The 12,955-nt window shown below is 55.4% G+C and overlaps 1 protein-coding gene across 1 annotated transcript; it reads right to left on the bottom strand.

Annotated features, from left to right (window-relative positions):
* Positions 1-9,491: 9,491 nt before the first annotated feature.
* Positions 9,492-11,193, bottom strand: NEUROG3 (neurogenin 3). The gene is made up of 2 exons (XM_059661906.1): positions 11,039-11,193; positions 9,492-10,840 (listed from the first exon to the last, which is right to left on the bottom strand). Exons 1-2 carry the CDS (start codon positions 11,047-11,049, stop codon positions 10,207-10,209), a joined length of 645 nt encoding a protein of 214 aa, XP_059517889.1. The 5' UTR covers positions 11,050-11,193; the 3' UTR covers positions 9,492-10,206.
* Between the last annotated feature and the right edge of the window lie 1,762 nt (positions 11,194-12,955).

The following is a 12,955-nucleotide window of genomic DNA, read 5'->3' as shown; positions in this document are numbered from 1 at the left end:
CCCAACCTCTTCCTTTAAAAAAAGTGGGAATTATAATTCTGATCGCGTAGGCTAATAACAGAAAAGGCTAGGACTGTCCTTAGATGTAATAAACTCAATCAAAATCACTTGTTAGTAAAAGGGAGGTTTGGGAGGAGGATGTGCCGTGAGCCCAGGAAAACCCCCAGAGCTTTGATCCTGGGGGTGCGGGCGATTTCCTGGAGAGAACTTTTCCAGGTTGTTCAGTTCCTGGGACTCAGGCCTCCCCTGATCCACGAACTCAGATGGGCTGCTTCCCTTTCTGTGCCTGCCCCTCTCTTCTGCTCTCAGTCTCACGTGTTGGGCAGAGCTTCGTTTTCTCCCCAGCTCCTCCAGGAGGTCTCAGTACTATGCCAGGTAGAGAGTACGACCAGGCACTTGCCTCTGTGCCAGGAGACTGCCAAGAGCTGACCTCGTGCCAGACTGCAGTCGCTACTCATGGTTCCGTGCTAACAGCAATGGAAGCAATGAAAAGCCTCCATTTATTCTGCGCCTGGCACAGTGCTGATCACCTGCCGGTGCTATTCCATCTCATCCTAACAGTTACCCTATGAGAGAGGTGTCACTGCTTCCTTTTATAGTCGAGGAAACTGAGGCTCAGAGACATTAGGCCACTGGCTGAAGTCACACAGCGGGGAAGGGGCAGAGCTTGGATTTGGACCCAGAGTGCGCACCTTCACAGTCAATGCCTTCAGCTGCTACATTCTGTTATGCAATTTATGCTCAGCAACAAGGGTACTGGAGAAGGATTTATAGTTGGAACTGTGTGATAGCTAGGATTTGCTTCAAAATAATCCATGGAGGTGGTACGGGGGAAGTGGCTGGGTAGGTGGGGAAAGAGAATCAGCTCTGAGTTGAATCTGGGTGGTAGATACATGAGAATTCATGATGCTCTTCTATTTTTGCATTTCTCCATAAAAATTTTACTGATTCTGGGTTCTACCCTGACTATCCCATCACCAGGTGACCTTGAACATGTTGCTGAACCTCTATATGCCTCAGTTTCCCTTCTGAGCCTTGCCTCATCTGTCTCCTACTTATTGCAGGATTATAATGCTGCTCAGTCTACGCCCACGGAATCAAGGGTGTGACAATATCTGGACCTGCTGACACACAAGCCTCCCTATTTCTAAGACAGTCACAGACCCCTTTAAGCTGCAGGTCATTTCTTACCTCCACCCTCCCAAAGGAGAAAGTCTGGCAGAGCTGCCTGTGTGTTTGGCCTGTGTCTGGGATCCTGGAGTAGAAAATATAAGAGTGTGTGTGTGTGTGTGTGTATGTTTGTTTGTGTGTGTGTATGTGCATGTGTGTGTGTGTGTGTGCACGCGTGCGCAGTGCAGTGCTCACTCCACCTGTGTGGGTCTCCTCTCCTCTTCCCAGCCACCACCTGTTTATTCCTTGTTCGAAAGGAGCCAGGGGGCCCCAGGCAGAAGGGTGGTGCCCAGACTCTGGGGGGGGGGGGTAAATGAGGCTCTGGGCCTCCCAAACACTGGGGATGATAAATGGGGTCCGAGTCTTTCAGGCTTCATTATAGAGTCGCCATGGGTTTGCTCAAACCATGGCAACCGATTCAAGCAATGATTAACCTAATAAAGCAGAGGCAAAGGGGAAAAAGATGCATTCAAGACCCCAAGTCAGGCCCTGGTTCTCCAGAGGCAGTAAATTTCCCTTCAGTGGGCACCGGTGAACAGGCCCCAGACATCCTAAATCTCTGCCTCTGGGAGTGGGGGTGGGGAGGCCTGTGAAAGCAGCAATGGATGTCAGAGATCAGCTGGGGAGGTGCAAGGCTCACTTGGCAGTCCCCGCTCCTGGGCCCTTCTTGGAAGCAAATCCAGAGCTGGGGACAGAGAAACATGTGCTTTAGCCCCAGGAGTCAAATCACCTGGGCTCTCTTCTTTTGAACCCTGTAGAGTAGACCCTTGGGAGGGGAGGTGTGTGTGTGTGTGAGTGTGTGTGTGTGTGTGTGTGTGTGTGTGTGTGTGTGTATGCGTGTGGTTGTGTGTCTGTTTGTCTCTGGGGCGTGGAAAGCAGGCAGCAAAGATTCTGCTGCTGATATGATGGGCAACTTCTTAGTTGGCCCTCCGTGCTCTCTGCCTCCTGGTATTCGTGCCCTTGTGTAGTCCCTCCCCTGGGCTGTGGCCTGGATTTATTGATTTATTTTTATTTTGTTAGTCTTCACCGAGGATATTTTTCTATTGATTTTTAGAGAGAGTAGAAGGGAGAAGGAGAGACACAAAGAGAGAAATATCGATGTGAGAGAGACAGATCTATTGGTTGCCGCTTGCACGCACCCCGACCAGGACCAGGGATCAAGCCTGCAATCTAGGTACGTGCCCTTGACTGGAATTGAACCTGGAACCCTTCAGTGTGCAGGCTGATGCTCTATCCACTGAGCCAAACTAGCTAGGGTGATTTGGCCATCTCTTTCCAGTAAATGCAATGTGGCAGAGGGGATAGGATGTCACGTTTGAAATTAGATTACAAAAAGACTGTGGCTTCTGTCTTGAGTGTCCTCCCACCTTTTGTTTCCTTGCACTGAAGGAAGGCGGTTGCTATGTTGTGAGCTGTCCTATGGAGAGGCCCACATAGCAGGGAACAGAGGAAGGCTTCTGGCCCCAAATGACTGAGGAACAGAGGCCCTCAATGCAATGGCCCCCGAGGAATAGAGTGCTGCCAACAGCCACCTGAGTTAGGCTGGAAGCGGACTCTCCCCCAGTCCAGCTGTCAGGTGAGACCACAATCCTGGCTGACTCTCTGACTGCAGCCCTGAGACACTTAGAGCCAGAGGCTCCCAGCTGAGCCACACCTGGATTCCTGACCCACATAGTGAAGGTTTCTAGTTTAAGTAGTTAAGTTTGTGTGTGTGCTTTGTAATTTGCTATGCAGTAATAGATAACTATTGCAACAGAGGTACGAGTAGCTGGTGATGATCTTTGGATAGCAGGAGTCTCAGGTTGTCTCCATAATTCATAGGCCTGGGTCTTGGGCAAGTTCTGTCATCCTTCCATGCTTAATGTCAGTCCTGGCCCAGACCTTCTTCGCTCTCCATCATCTGTAAGAATGAAATGGAAATGGGGTGGGCACTATAATGAATTCTGTTTCAAATTGCTGGCAGGGACATGAAGTATATGGACATATCTGTCACCTCATCTAAATCCTCTTTAAACCTTATGAGGTAGGTATGTGGTCTTCTCCTCTATAGATGGGGAAAATGAGGTTTGGAGAGGCTGAGTAACTTGCTCAAAATGACAGAATTAAGAAGTGCTGGAATTGAGGTAGATGCCAAACCTCATCCTCTAATACTAGTATATTATCTCAGGAGGGGCCACCCCTACCTGACCATTGGCATTGTTACTAGTCATCTCAGAAATAGTGACACTGTTGTGATAATCAGTCTCACCTAGTCAGATGGGCATCTTCTAAAATAGGCCCATAGACAGTCAAGGACAGGTTATTTTGGTACTGAGGAAGGTACGAGGCAGAAAGAGTAATGGATCTCTCTACATATCATTAATTTATTCAACAAATATTCATTGGCCTTTATGTGGTAGCCAGTCTGGGGAAGGTAGGATTTTCTAAACAGATAATTGTAATGTTCTTCATTCATTTAGTTAACTCACTCCCTCCTTCATTATTAACTCAACCTAAAAACATGTGGCATATGGTTGAGAAGAGGCACTCACTGAAGATATGAACACAGTTCTTCCTTTGGGAAGATCTCACAGACCTTGAGTGGTGGGTACAGAGGAACAAAGAGTTCATTACAAAATACCTGGACTGTACAAGGATAGTCATATGCACAGGATATTAGGGGGCAGAAGGAAGGAGGGAGGAAGAGTTCAAAAAATCTTCTGGGAAGAGGTGATGTCTGTATTGGAGATTTGAAGAGGGAAAGAGGATTTGGGCAGAGAGAGCAGTTTAGGGGGGTACTGGACTGTGCATAAGAGGAAAAATTCAAAAAGGTCTGTATTTCTGGAAGGTAAATGTCAAGGCAAGCAAGGCATTGCACACCAGGTTGCTGGTCATAAACGTAAGTGACTCATGATGAGAGAAACAAATGGTAGTAACATGTATAATCCTATTTACTCCTGACAATATTCCTTGGGTGGAGACTGCTCTTTACCCACCAGAATCCATTCTTCACTTCTGAGGCGCACGGCCCCTCTTCCCATTAGGTGAGCCCTGTGATCATGTTCTCCCTGTGAAATGTGAGCAGAGGCAAAATGTGCAACTTCTAGTCTAAACTTTTACACTGTGGGTGGGGCTCCTCCATTTCCCCCCACTGGCTGGGACCCAGGGCAAAGCAGCCTCAACCATGTGGATGACAAGGACCCCGAATGACGTCCTGGAGCAGAGCTACCACCCACCTGGAAGGCTCGCCTCAGGTTGAGTTATTGGTGAGGCTGTTACAGCAGCCTGGCTTTACTCCAACCTAAACCTGAAATGGTAATGTTGTTACCTCCACTTTACGAATGATGACGATGAGAGAAAGGTCAAGGAACTTGTTGATGGTTGTACTGACAGTGAACCAACTGGGAATTGAACCCAGATTAATATCGCTTCCCAGCTCATATATTCCTATTGGAACATGGGCTTTGTCCCAGAAATGATTGGGAACGACTTGAGGATCTTAAACAGGAGAGGGACAATGCCATATTTGCATGCTCGATGGGAACTCTGGCTGCAGCATGGAGGGTGCTGTGGAGATTAGAGGTATGGAGATCAGCTAGGTCAGCGGTCTTCAACCTGTGGGTCACGACCCCTTTGGCAGTCGAACGACCCTTTCACAGGGGTCGCCTAAGACCATCCTGCATATCAGATATTTACACTATGATTCATAACAGTAGCAACATTACAGTTATGAAGTAGCAACGAAAATAATTTTATGGTTGGGTCACAACATGAGGAACTGTATTTAAAGGGCCAGAAGGTTGAGAACCACTGAGCTAGGTGGTCTCTCCATGTGAGGATAAGAGCCTGAACTAGGCCAGTGGTAATGAGGAGGTAAAGGAGAGGTGAGCTTCAAGAAATAGAGAAGGACAAATGAGCAGGACTTAAGGATTACTTGGATTTGGGTAGTGAGAGAGGAAAGCCAAGAAGAGCCCCAGATTCCTAGTATGGGTGACTAGGTGATGCTACGTAGTGAGATCAGGAACAGGAGGCGGTATTAGTTTGGGGTTAGGGGTGAGGGATTCCATTTTGGACATGGCCATTTGGGGTGCCCAAGGGACATCTGAACATATAGTCCTGGGACTCAGGAAGGGTAGATCTAAACTAGGGAGGGTCACCAGGAAGGGGTGGGTGGCCTTGCCTTTGTGCCAGTTTGCACTGCACAGGGGAACATAAGAAACTCAAATCCATACAGAAGTACTCCTTCCTCCCCCCAAAACAGAAACCTGGGGGAATGAGAAGAATTTGAGACAAATGAAGATAAAACTAATTACCATTTTTGGTAGCATAACCTGCACTAAAAGCAAGCACACTTAAACGGCCCAATTAGTAGCTACTTCTTATTGTCCCAACTTTACAGGTAAAGGAAATGGGTCTTAGGCAAAGGGGTTTAATGAAAAGCCAGAGAGAAAAAGGCATTGCTGGGGTCACACCGTCAGTTAGTAGTAACAGAGTCCATGCTTTCTGGGTCTGCATGTCCACACGGGGCCCTCTAGGGACTCTGGCCTGAAAAACGCGATTAAAGGGGGCTTGATAGGTGGTTTTCCGTGTTGAGAACCTTAACGTTCCCAGGCACGTTGCTCTCTCTGAACCAGCGCGGTTATTTCAGCACCATGGTCAGTGGCGCACAGCAGTCTGTCAGGAGCCAGTGCTGGCCGGGTTAGCCCGGAAGGCACCCTCTCCGCGGACTTGGCCTCTCGAGTCGCAGAAGCAGAAGAGACAGACAGGAGCCTGGAACCTCTCCAGGGGTCGGGGTTGGAGGTGGAGTTCAGCCAAAGGGTAAGGGAGCCCAAGGACAAGCACAAACTACGATTGCCTTGGTTCAGAGAGCTCTAAGCTGCTAGCTCAGAGCCAGGCTCACAGTCCCAGCTTTGTTTGCTTCAGTGACTCACCGGGTGATTGAAGGCCTTGGGAAAGGCACCTACTTCCGAGACGGTGGGTCTCTGCTTCCCTGCGTGTGGCCACCTGCCTTGCCCCGAGAGGGTGCCTGAGATACGAAGTGTCCAGCCTCAAGCCTCCCACTGCCTGCTCTTGGCCCCTTGAAGGCATAGCTGACAGGTAAAGTTAGCGAGTGTCCACTGCTTTTATTGAGCACTGTCTGCAGATATGTTTAAAAGGGTGTGTGTGTGTGGGGGGGGGGGGACACAGCAGAGAATATGAATTACATGAATGTGAAAATGTAGTTATAATATACCTGTGCCACATTCTCAGCCGCATGTCCCCACACTCTCCCCGTACACTCCCCAGTACCAGGTTCTGAAGGGTCTTTTCCGTGTCTCCAGGTCTGGGGGACTGTAACTCAGAACCCAGCCAGCACGGCCTTCTCTTAGGTGCCCAGAAATCCAGGGAAAAGGTATTAGGGAACTTCTCAAGTGAATTAGCTGAGACTCAAAGACTTGTCCAAGGTCACAAAGCCGGGCAGAGTGGCCCGTAGGGGAGAGGAGGGGCCTGTGGGGTCGCGTGCGCCTGGGGCCCCGCCTGCCTTTGTGCCAGCCCCGCGGCCTGGCTCCCAGACATTAGCATTCCAATGGCCCCCCGGTCGCTTTGTCCTCCTGCGGAGGGCGGTTTGGGGGTGGGGTGGGATGGGGGCAGGGCGCCATAAATCTACCTGCTGTGTGTGCGGACGGGAGGCCGTGTGGTTGTGGGTGGGATGGGGGATGGCGCAAGATTCATTGCTGTTGTTCTGGAAGCCAGGCTTGGGCTCAGACAAAGGCAGAAGAGGGGAGAGCATGTTCCAGCCCAGCGTCTGTCCTGCCCCCGCTTGAGACCCTGTCCGGGTTCCAGGGAGCTGGGGCGCAGGCGACCACCTCAGATCGCAGGGGGCTCCGCAGCCGTACCAGTGCGGCCGCAGCGGAGGCGCGAGCAGCCTACTTTTATTTTTTTAATATATTTTATTGATTTTTTACAGAGAGGAAGGGAGAGAGACAGAGAGTTAGAAACATCCATGAGAGAGAAACATCGATCAGCTGCCTCCTGCACATCCCCCACTGGGGATGTCCCGACCGGAATCAAACCCGGGACCCCTCAGTCCGCAGGCCGACGCTCCATCCACTGAGCCAAACCGGTTTCGGCAGCAGCCTGCTTTTAAAAGCCTAAAGGACGAATGCCCGGAGTGGGCAGCGCGGTTGTGACGCTGGGCTGTTTCTGTGAGTGGCTCTCGGAAAGGTTTCCGAGCCCCGGGAGAGGAAGGGCTCTTAGCTTAGGGAGCCTCTGGAGGAAGTTCACTACCTCCAGCGATTGATAGCGCACTCCTGGGCAGAGAGCCCAAACTCTACAGCGATTCAACCAAGCCCCAAACCTTCCTCCCACCTCCTCCTGACTCTGAGAGTAGAGCTGACAGCTCCGGAGCAAATCTGCCACCCACTCAAGGTGGCAGCCCAGTGGTGGAGTTGGTTAAACTCTAATTTTTATTTTTAAAAATATGTTTTTATTGATTTCTAGAGAGAGAAGAAGGGAGAGGGATAGAGATAGAAACACCAATGAGAGAGGAACATCATTGGTCATCTGCCCTCTGCACGCCCCCTACTGGGGATTGAGCCCACAACATGGGCATGTACCCTGACTGGAATGGAACCGGTAACCTCTTGGTTAATGGGTCCACGCTCAGCCACTGAGCCATACCGCCTAAACTGGGCTAAACCATAATTTTTAAAATACTCATTGGTGGGAGGACCAGCCTGTGTGCAGTGGGTGACGAACAGCTCCTGAATGAGCGCCCTCAAAAAGTGGAGAGGATCGGGCAGTGGCTGCCTCCAGCCGGAGCACAGCGCCAACAGACACTCTTCCAGCTTTGGGGGTCGTTTGCCTATTTGAGCCCCACTTCCCACAACCTTTCAGTGGTCTTCCTGCTTGAGGACGTCCTCTCCTAACCCTTAGCCCTGGCCCAAATGTCACTTTCCCGGGCCAACCTCCCAGCCCAGCCCAGGTGACAGTCCCGCTGTGCCTCCCGCCTCCCCCCAGTAGCAATATTTGGGGCCTTGAATTCTTTTGTCAACATACTTGCTACTGTCCCAGGAGGACAGAGATAGACCTTCCTGCTTTTTAGGTCTGTCCACACCCCTCCCCCAAATGCCCAGCCAGCAACAGGCACTGGCTTGGGTCCCTGCAACTGGAGCTGCAGACACCTGCTCCCCTCCCCCTTGGTGCCCCAGGTGGAAAGTTGGCAGATGCAGAGGTCACCAATAACCCATTAATCTCCTCCCAGATTAAAGCCATGAAACAAAACACCTTCGTTTATTAGTTTGTTTGCCAGGTCCCCTTTTGTGCCCTCAAATCCAATCCAAGTCAGGGAGGCATATCTCCTGCGAGCTGCCTTTAGGGGCCTAAGCCTAGAGGAGAGAGGAACAGCTCAGTGTGAAATGGGGATGGCAGAGGAGAAGCAGATGCAAGAGGCATTAACCCCTGCAAAGTCACCACCTTTGCGCTCTAATGGGATGGAAAGCAACCCACCAGGTCCCGGCCTCTGCCCTCTCTTTGCCTGCCCGAGGCTGGCCCATTCCTTCCCCAGGTGCCCAGGGCCAACCCAAAGGCAGTCTCTGGGTTCTACGCGCAGGGTGGGGTGCCAGCCCTCCATCCTCCTGTTCTTGTGTGCCAGGCATATTCCTCGAATTCTTAGAGCTCTTATCTGCTTCCCAGAGATCTTGGGGGCCCGGGAAGCCAGGTGGTGGGGTTCCAGTAGCACTTCGAGGGCAAGTTTCAGTCACCATCGTGCACCAATCCTGCTCTACCTTGGGGGGACTCAAGTACCAGTGGCTGGAAACCTTGAACCATTTCTTGATAAGTTTGCAGTCAAGGCTGCTAGAAGTCCGGGGTGCCAGAAAGTCCAGCGGGACCTCCCACCTTCCCTACTCCCTGCTGCTCAGACCCACGAGTCCCTGTGCCACCCCAGCGAGTGGCATGTAAAATGGCCCAGAAGATGCGCTAGAACTCTAAGACGATTGGGAAAATTCCTGGGAGGCCAGACCCACCGGCAGCGTTTCTGAGAGCTCCGATTCTGTGACTGGACTGTTTATTATTCCCTCTTCCCCCAGAGGTAACCGCATTCAGGCTAGCAGCGTAGGGGAAAGGGCCAGCAAGCCCAGTGAGTAGCCCGCTTGGAGGCTTGTCTGAAGTCTCCTCCCTCCCTTTGGACAGAGGCACCCCCACCGCCACCGCAGAGGCGGCAGCTTTCTCCGCTGCACAACCCAGACACCGGGCTCAGGCTCCTATAGGTTCCCCTTTTATATTTATTGGCTCAAAAGTCTCATTCCCCAGACCCTAAACAATCTTATGTACAAAATATAGACTTTTCCTGTTGTTTTTTTGAAATCTCATCAATAAATACAAAAAACAGGGGGGAGGGCATATAATTTACCAAAATTCCTCTCAAAAGACATCATATAATTTACAAACTGATTTTTTCTAAAGGCACGGGCTCTCTGGGTCGCAGGGAGGCGGAGTTGGGGGGGGGTGCTCCCCAGGGGGAATGTGAGACCAGTTCTCAGTCAGGGCTCCAGCCCACAGCAGGGCAATGGCTCAGAAAAGTGCACGCGGAGAAGGCAGAGGGTCGCCTTCCTGGATTAAGGCAGGGGGGGCGGCCGGACACCCGGGACTGGCTAGGGAGAGAGGAGGGGAGCAGAGACCAGAGGCTGGATGAAACCATGTCTGGGGAGGAGCGTGAGAGAGAGTCGTAGGTCTGACAGACAGAGTGAGGGGAGGGTGGCAGGAGACGGGGTGGGGGCGCGTTTTCCCTGTGTAGTGCTACCATTCTCAGCTTTTTTTTTTTTTTTTTGCACGAGATTTTGGGGTGACGGCAGGGAGGGGCCCTGAAACGCGCGGCCGGTACCGCCCACTTGCGCAGGCAGCGGCAGGATGTCTCAGTTGGCGCGGCGCTGAGGACGTGGGACTGAACTAGCCGGCCACCCCGCGGACGTCTAGGCCCACCAGCGGCAGGAGGAGCAAGTCCGCGCCAGGGCCACCGCCACCTCCTCCACCTCCGCCCTCTCCCCCGGCACCCACCGCCCGGCGGCCGGCAGGCCATCAGAGAAAGTCTGCAAAGGCCAGGGCGCCCGGCAGGCAGGCAGGGGAGGCCGCCTGCAGCCCGGGGCGCTCCTCCAGCGAGGCGGCGGGGCTCAGGCTGCCAGCCTGGGAGACCGGGGAGTAGAGGGAGCCCCAGTCTCCCCGGGAGCCGCCGTCCGGGCTGCCCAGCTCCTCGCAGGGAGGCTCCAGACCGTACAGGCTGTGGTCCGCTAGGCGCAGCGTCTGCGTCAGCGCCCAGATGTAGTTGTGCGCGAAGCGCAGCGTCTCGATCTTGGTGAGCTTCGCGTCGTCGGGAAAGGTGGGCAGGACCCCGCGCAGCGCGTCCAGGGCCGAATTGAGGTTGTGCATCCGATTGCGCTCGCGGTCGTTGGCCTTCTTGCGTCGGCTCCGCCGCTGCTTGCTCAGCGCCAGCTCGCTCTTGGGCCGGCTGCGTCCCCCACGCCGCGCCCGGAGCTTCCTGGCGGCCCCTCGGCAGCCGCTCCCTTCGGCCTCGACGGGGTCCCCTGACACGCGAGTGGGGCTGGGCGGAGCGGACACGATGCAGGGCTCTTGCGCGCTCGAGGCGACCGGGAAGGGCGGCTCCGTGTCGGGGGTCACTTGGACAGCCGGCGCACCCGAGGGCTGAGGCGCCATCCTGTGGCAGGGGAAGAAGGACGGGTAAGCGTGGTCAGTCCCCCAGGGGCAGGCAGCTCCCCATCCCGGGCTACGTGTGTGTGTGTGTGTGTGTGTGTGTGTGTGTGTGTGTGGCGGGGGGGGGGGGGACGAGAAAGAGCCACCCCCACCTGATCAGAGAACCCGTTCCCCTTCGATGCGCAGAGTTACCAGGTGTTACCTTGGTCTCATGTGCAAAAGGCTGGGAGCGGCGGGCTTCGAGCGGCAGGAGCTGAGCTGGCCTTGCAAACGCCAAGTTCAGCGGAGCTGCCGAGCCGCCGCCCGGGAGTCCCCCAGCCCTAAGGAGGGAAGCGTCAGTGGCCCCGGCCTCTGCTCTTGGGGCGCGCCTGCCGGGGCGGGTGTCCGGAGCCGCGAGGCGTGTGCCCCTGGGCGCGCTTTATCTGCTCGGCCGCGGCCAGGAGCGTGCCTGCCCGCCGCTGCCCGCGCCGCCGGCCAATCAGGGCGGCGACCCGGGGCCGCCACGCGAGCCCGCTCCTCCCCCGCGGGGCACAGCTGGATTCCGGACAAAGGCTGGAGGTAGGGTGGGGGGGGGGGGTTAGGGAGGAGGGGACGGGGGGGGGGGGTGGGAGGGGGGAGGGGAGCGAGGCTCTGTTTGCTTTCTCCCCGCCGGCTCTGTCCCAGCAACTCTCGGATCCTCAAAGAGCCCCACCCGGCGGGACGAGCCTCGTCTGGCTCGCGGCTGCGCCCCAGACGCCTCCCTAGAATCCTCTTTCCTGGCCCCTGTCCAGAGCCGCTCCTGGGCCCTGGAGGGGCTTTGCGGAGCTCAGGGTGGGCGAATCTCGTGTGTGACCCGCGGGAAAACGGCCGCAGAGAGGGCGCGCTTGCCCCAAACCTCAGGGCAGGAGGTGGAACGGGAGCCAGATGCTCGGGCGCCCGGCGTGGACAAGTGTCCCCTGACTCCCGGGCCACCCTGCTCCCTGCTCTGCGGGCCAGCCTCACCGCCCCTCTTCACTCCGGGAGGGGACCCGGCGGCTACCCAAGCGGGTGTCTCTGCCACTTGGGGACTTTGGCCTGGGGGTGCCCCAAACTTCTCAGACGCCTCTCCTCCCCCCACTCCCATCCTAAATCTAGGACATGTGGATGGCATCTCAGGGGCAGAGGTGGCTATGGGGGACCCCACCCCAGAGGACGTCCTACGGCCACCAATCGCGGGCAGCGCCCCAGCTTTCGGCCCAGGGCCTGAGGGCAGAGCTCGGTGCGAAGGGTGGGGAGAGGCCAGGAGCTCACAGCAGCCCCGGTGTCTTAGACGCGGCGGAGAGCTGGTGCTCAGGGCAGCGGGCCACGCTCTGCACTCAGGCGTCCTGCCCGTCACTGGCGCGCAGGGCCGGCCCCTGGTCCAGCTTCTGCCGCCCACGCAGGCCGGGGCCAGGCGGTGAGCACAGGGCAGGGACCCTCGCCTCCTGGAAATCTCTCCCAAGCGAGTCTGAACGCATCATCCCTCCCTTGTTCCCCGCCCCTCCCCTTTGTCCCGCCTCGGACACCCCGTGGTCTTCTGCTTCCGGTCACTCCGGGTGAGGGGTCGCGGCTTCCGCTCCTCTCTGCTGACCGCGAGGTGCCCGGGTGCCCGGGGCGGAGGCTGGGGAGGCTGGGTCTCGGGTTAAGCCTCTGCTGGCGACGGAGGCGTCACGTTCTAGCAGCTCCAGGGACCCTGAGCCTCCCGGAAGATGGCGGAGGGGAGCAGGACCGGTCGGGGAACTGGGGGGATGGGTGAGGGAAGAGGTAAGTTTGTGTATCTGCCCCGGTGAGGGCCTCTGGCACGCGCACGGGCGGCTGGGGGTTGCCTCCCAGGCAGAGAGAGGCTGATCTGCTGGGGCGCCAGGGAGGGGACTGCAGGACAGTATGCGGATGGGGGCGCTGGCCTGGGTCCCAGCTGCTGCGCTGTGCGCGCAGGCTCCCTCCCGCGCTGTCTGGGAGGGAGGTGTAGCGAGGGGTCAGGCTCAGGGACCCCATGGAGATTCTGCTGTTTCCCTTTAGGTCAGAGCTTGCTCCAAATTGCCTTCCAGTAATAAGAACGAGGATCTGAGATCCATTTTACAGATGGAAAAATTAAGGCCCAGGAAGGAGAAGTGAGTCAACC

This window comes from Myotis daubentonii, chromosome 13, assembly GCF_963259705.1.
Source record: "Myotis daubentonii chromosome 13, mMyoDau2.1, whole genome shotgun sequence".
Taxonomy (NCBI): domain Eukaryota; kingdom Metazoa; phylum Chordata; class Mammalia; order Chiroptera; family Vespertilionidae; genus Myotis; species Myotis daubentonii.
The sequence above is the reverse complement of the archived record's forward strand: the minus strand, read 5'-3'. Positions and strand labels throughout refer to the sequence as shown.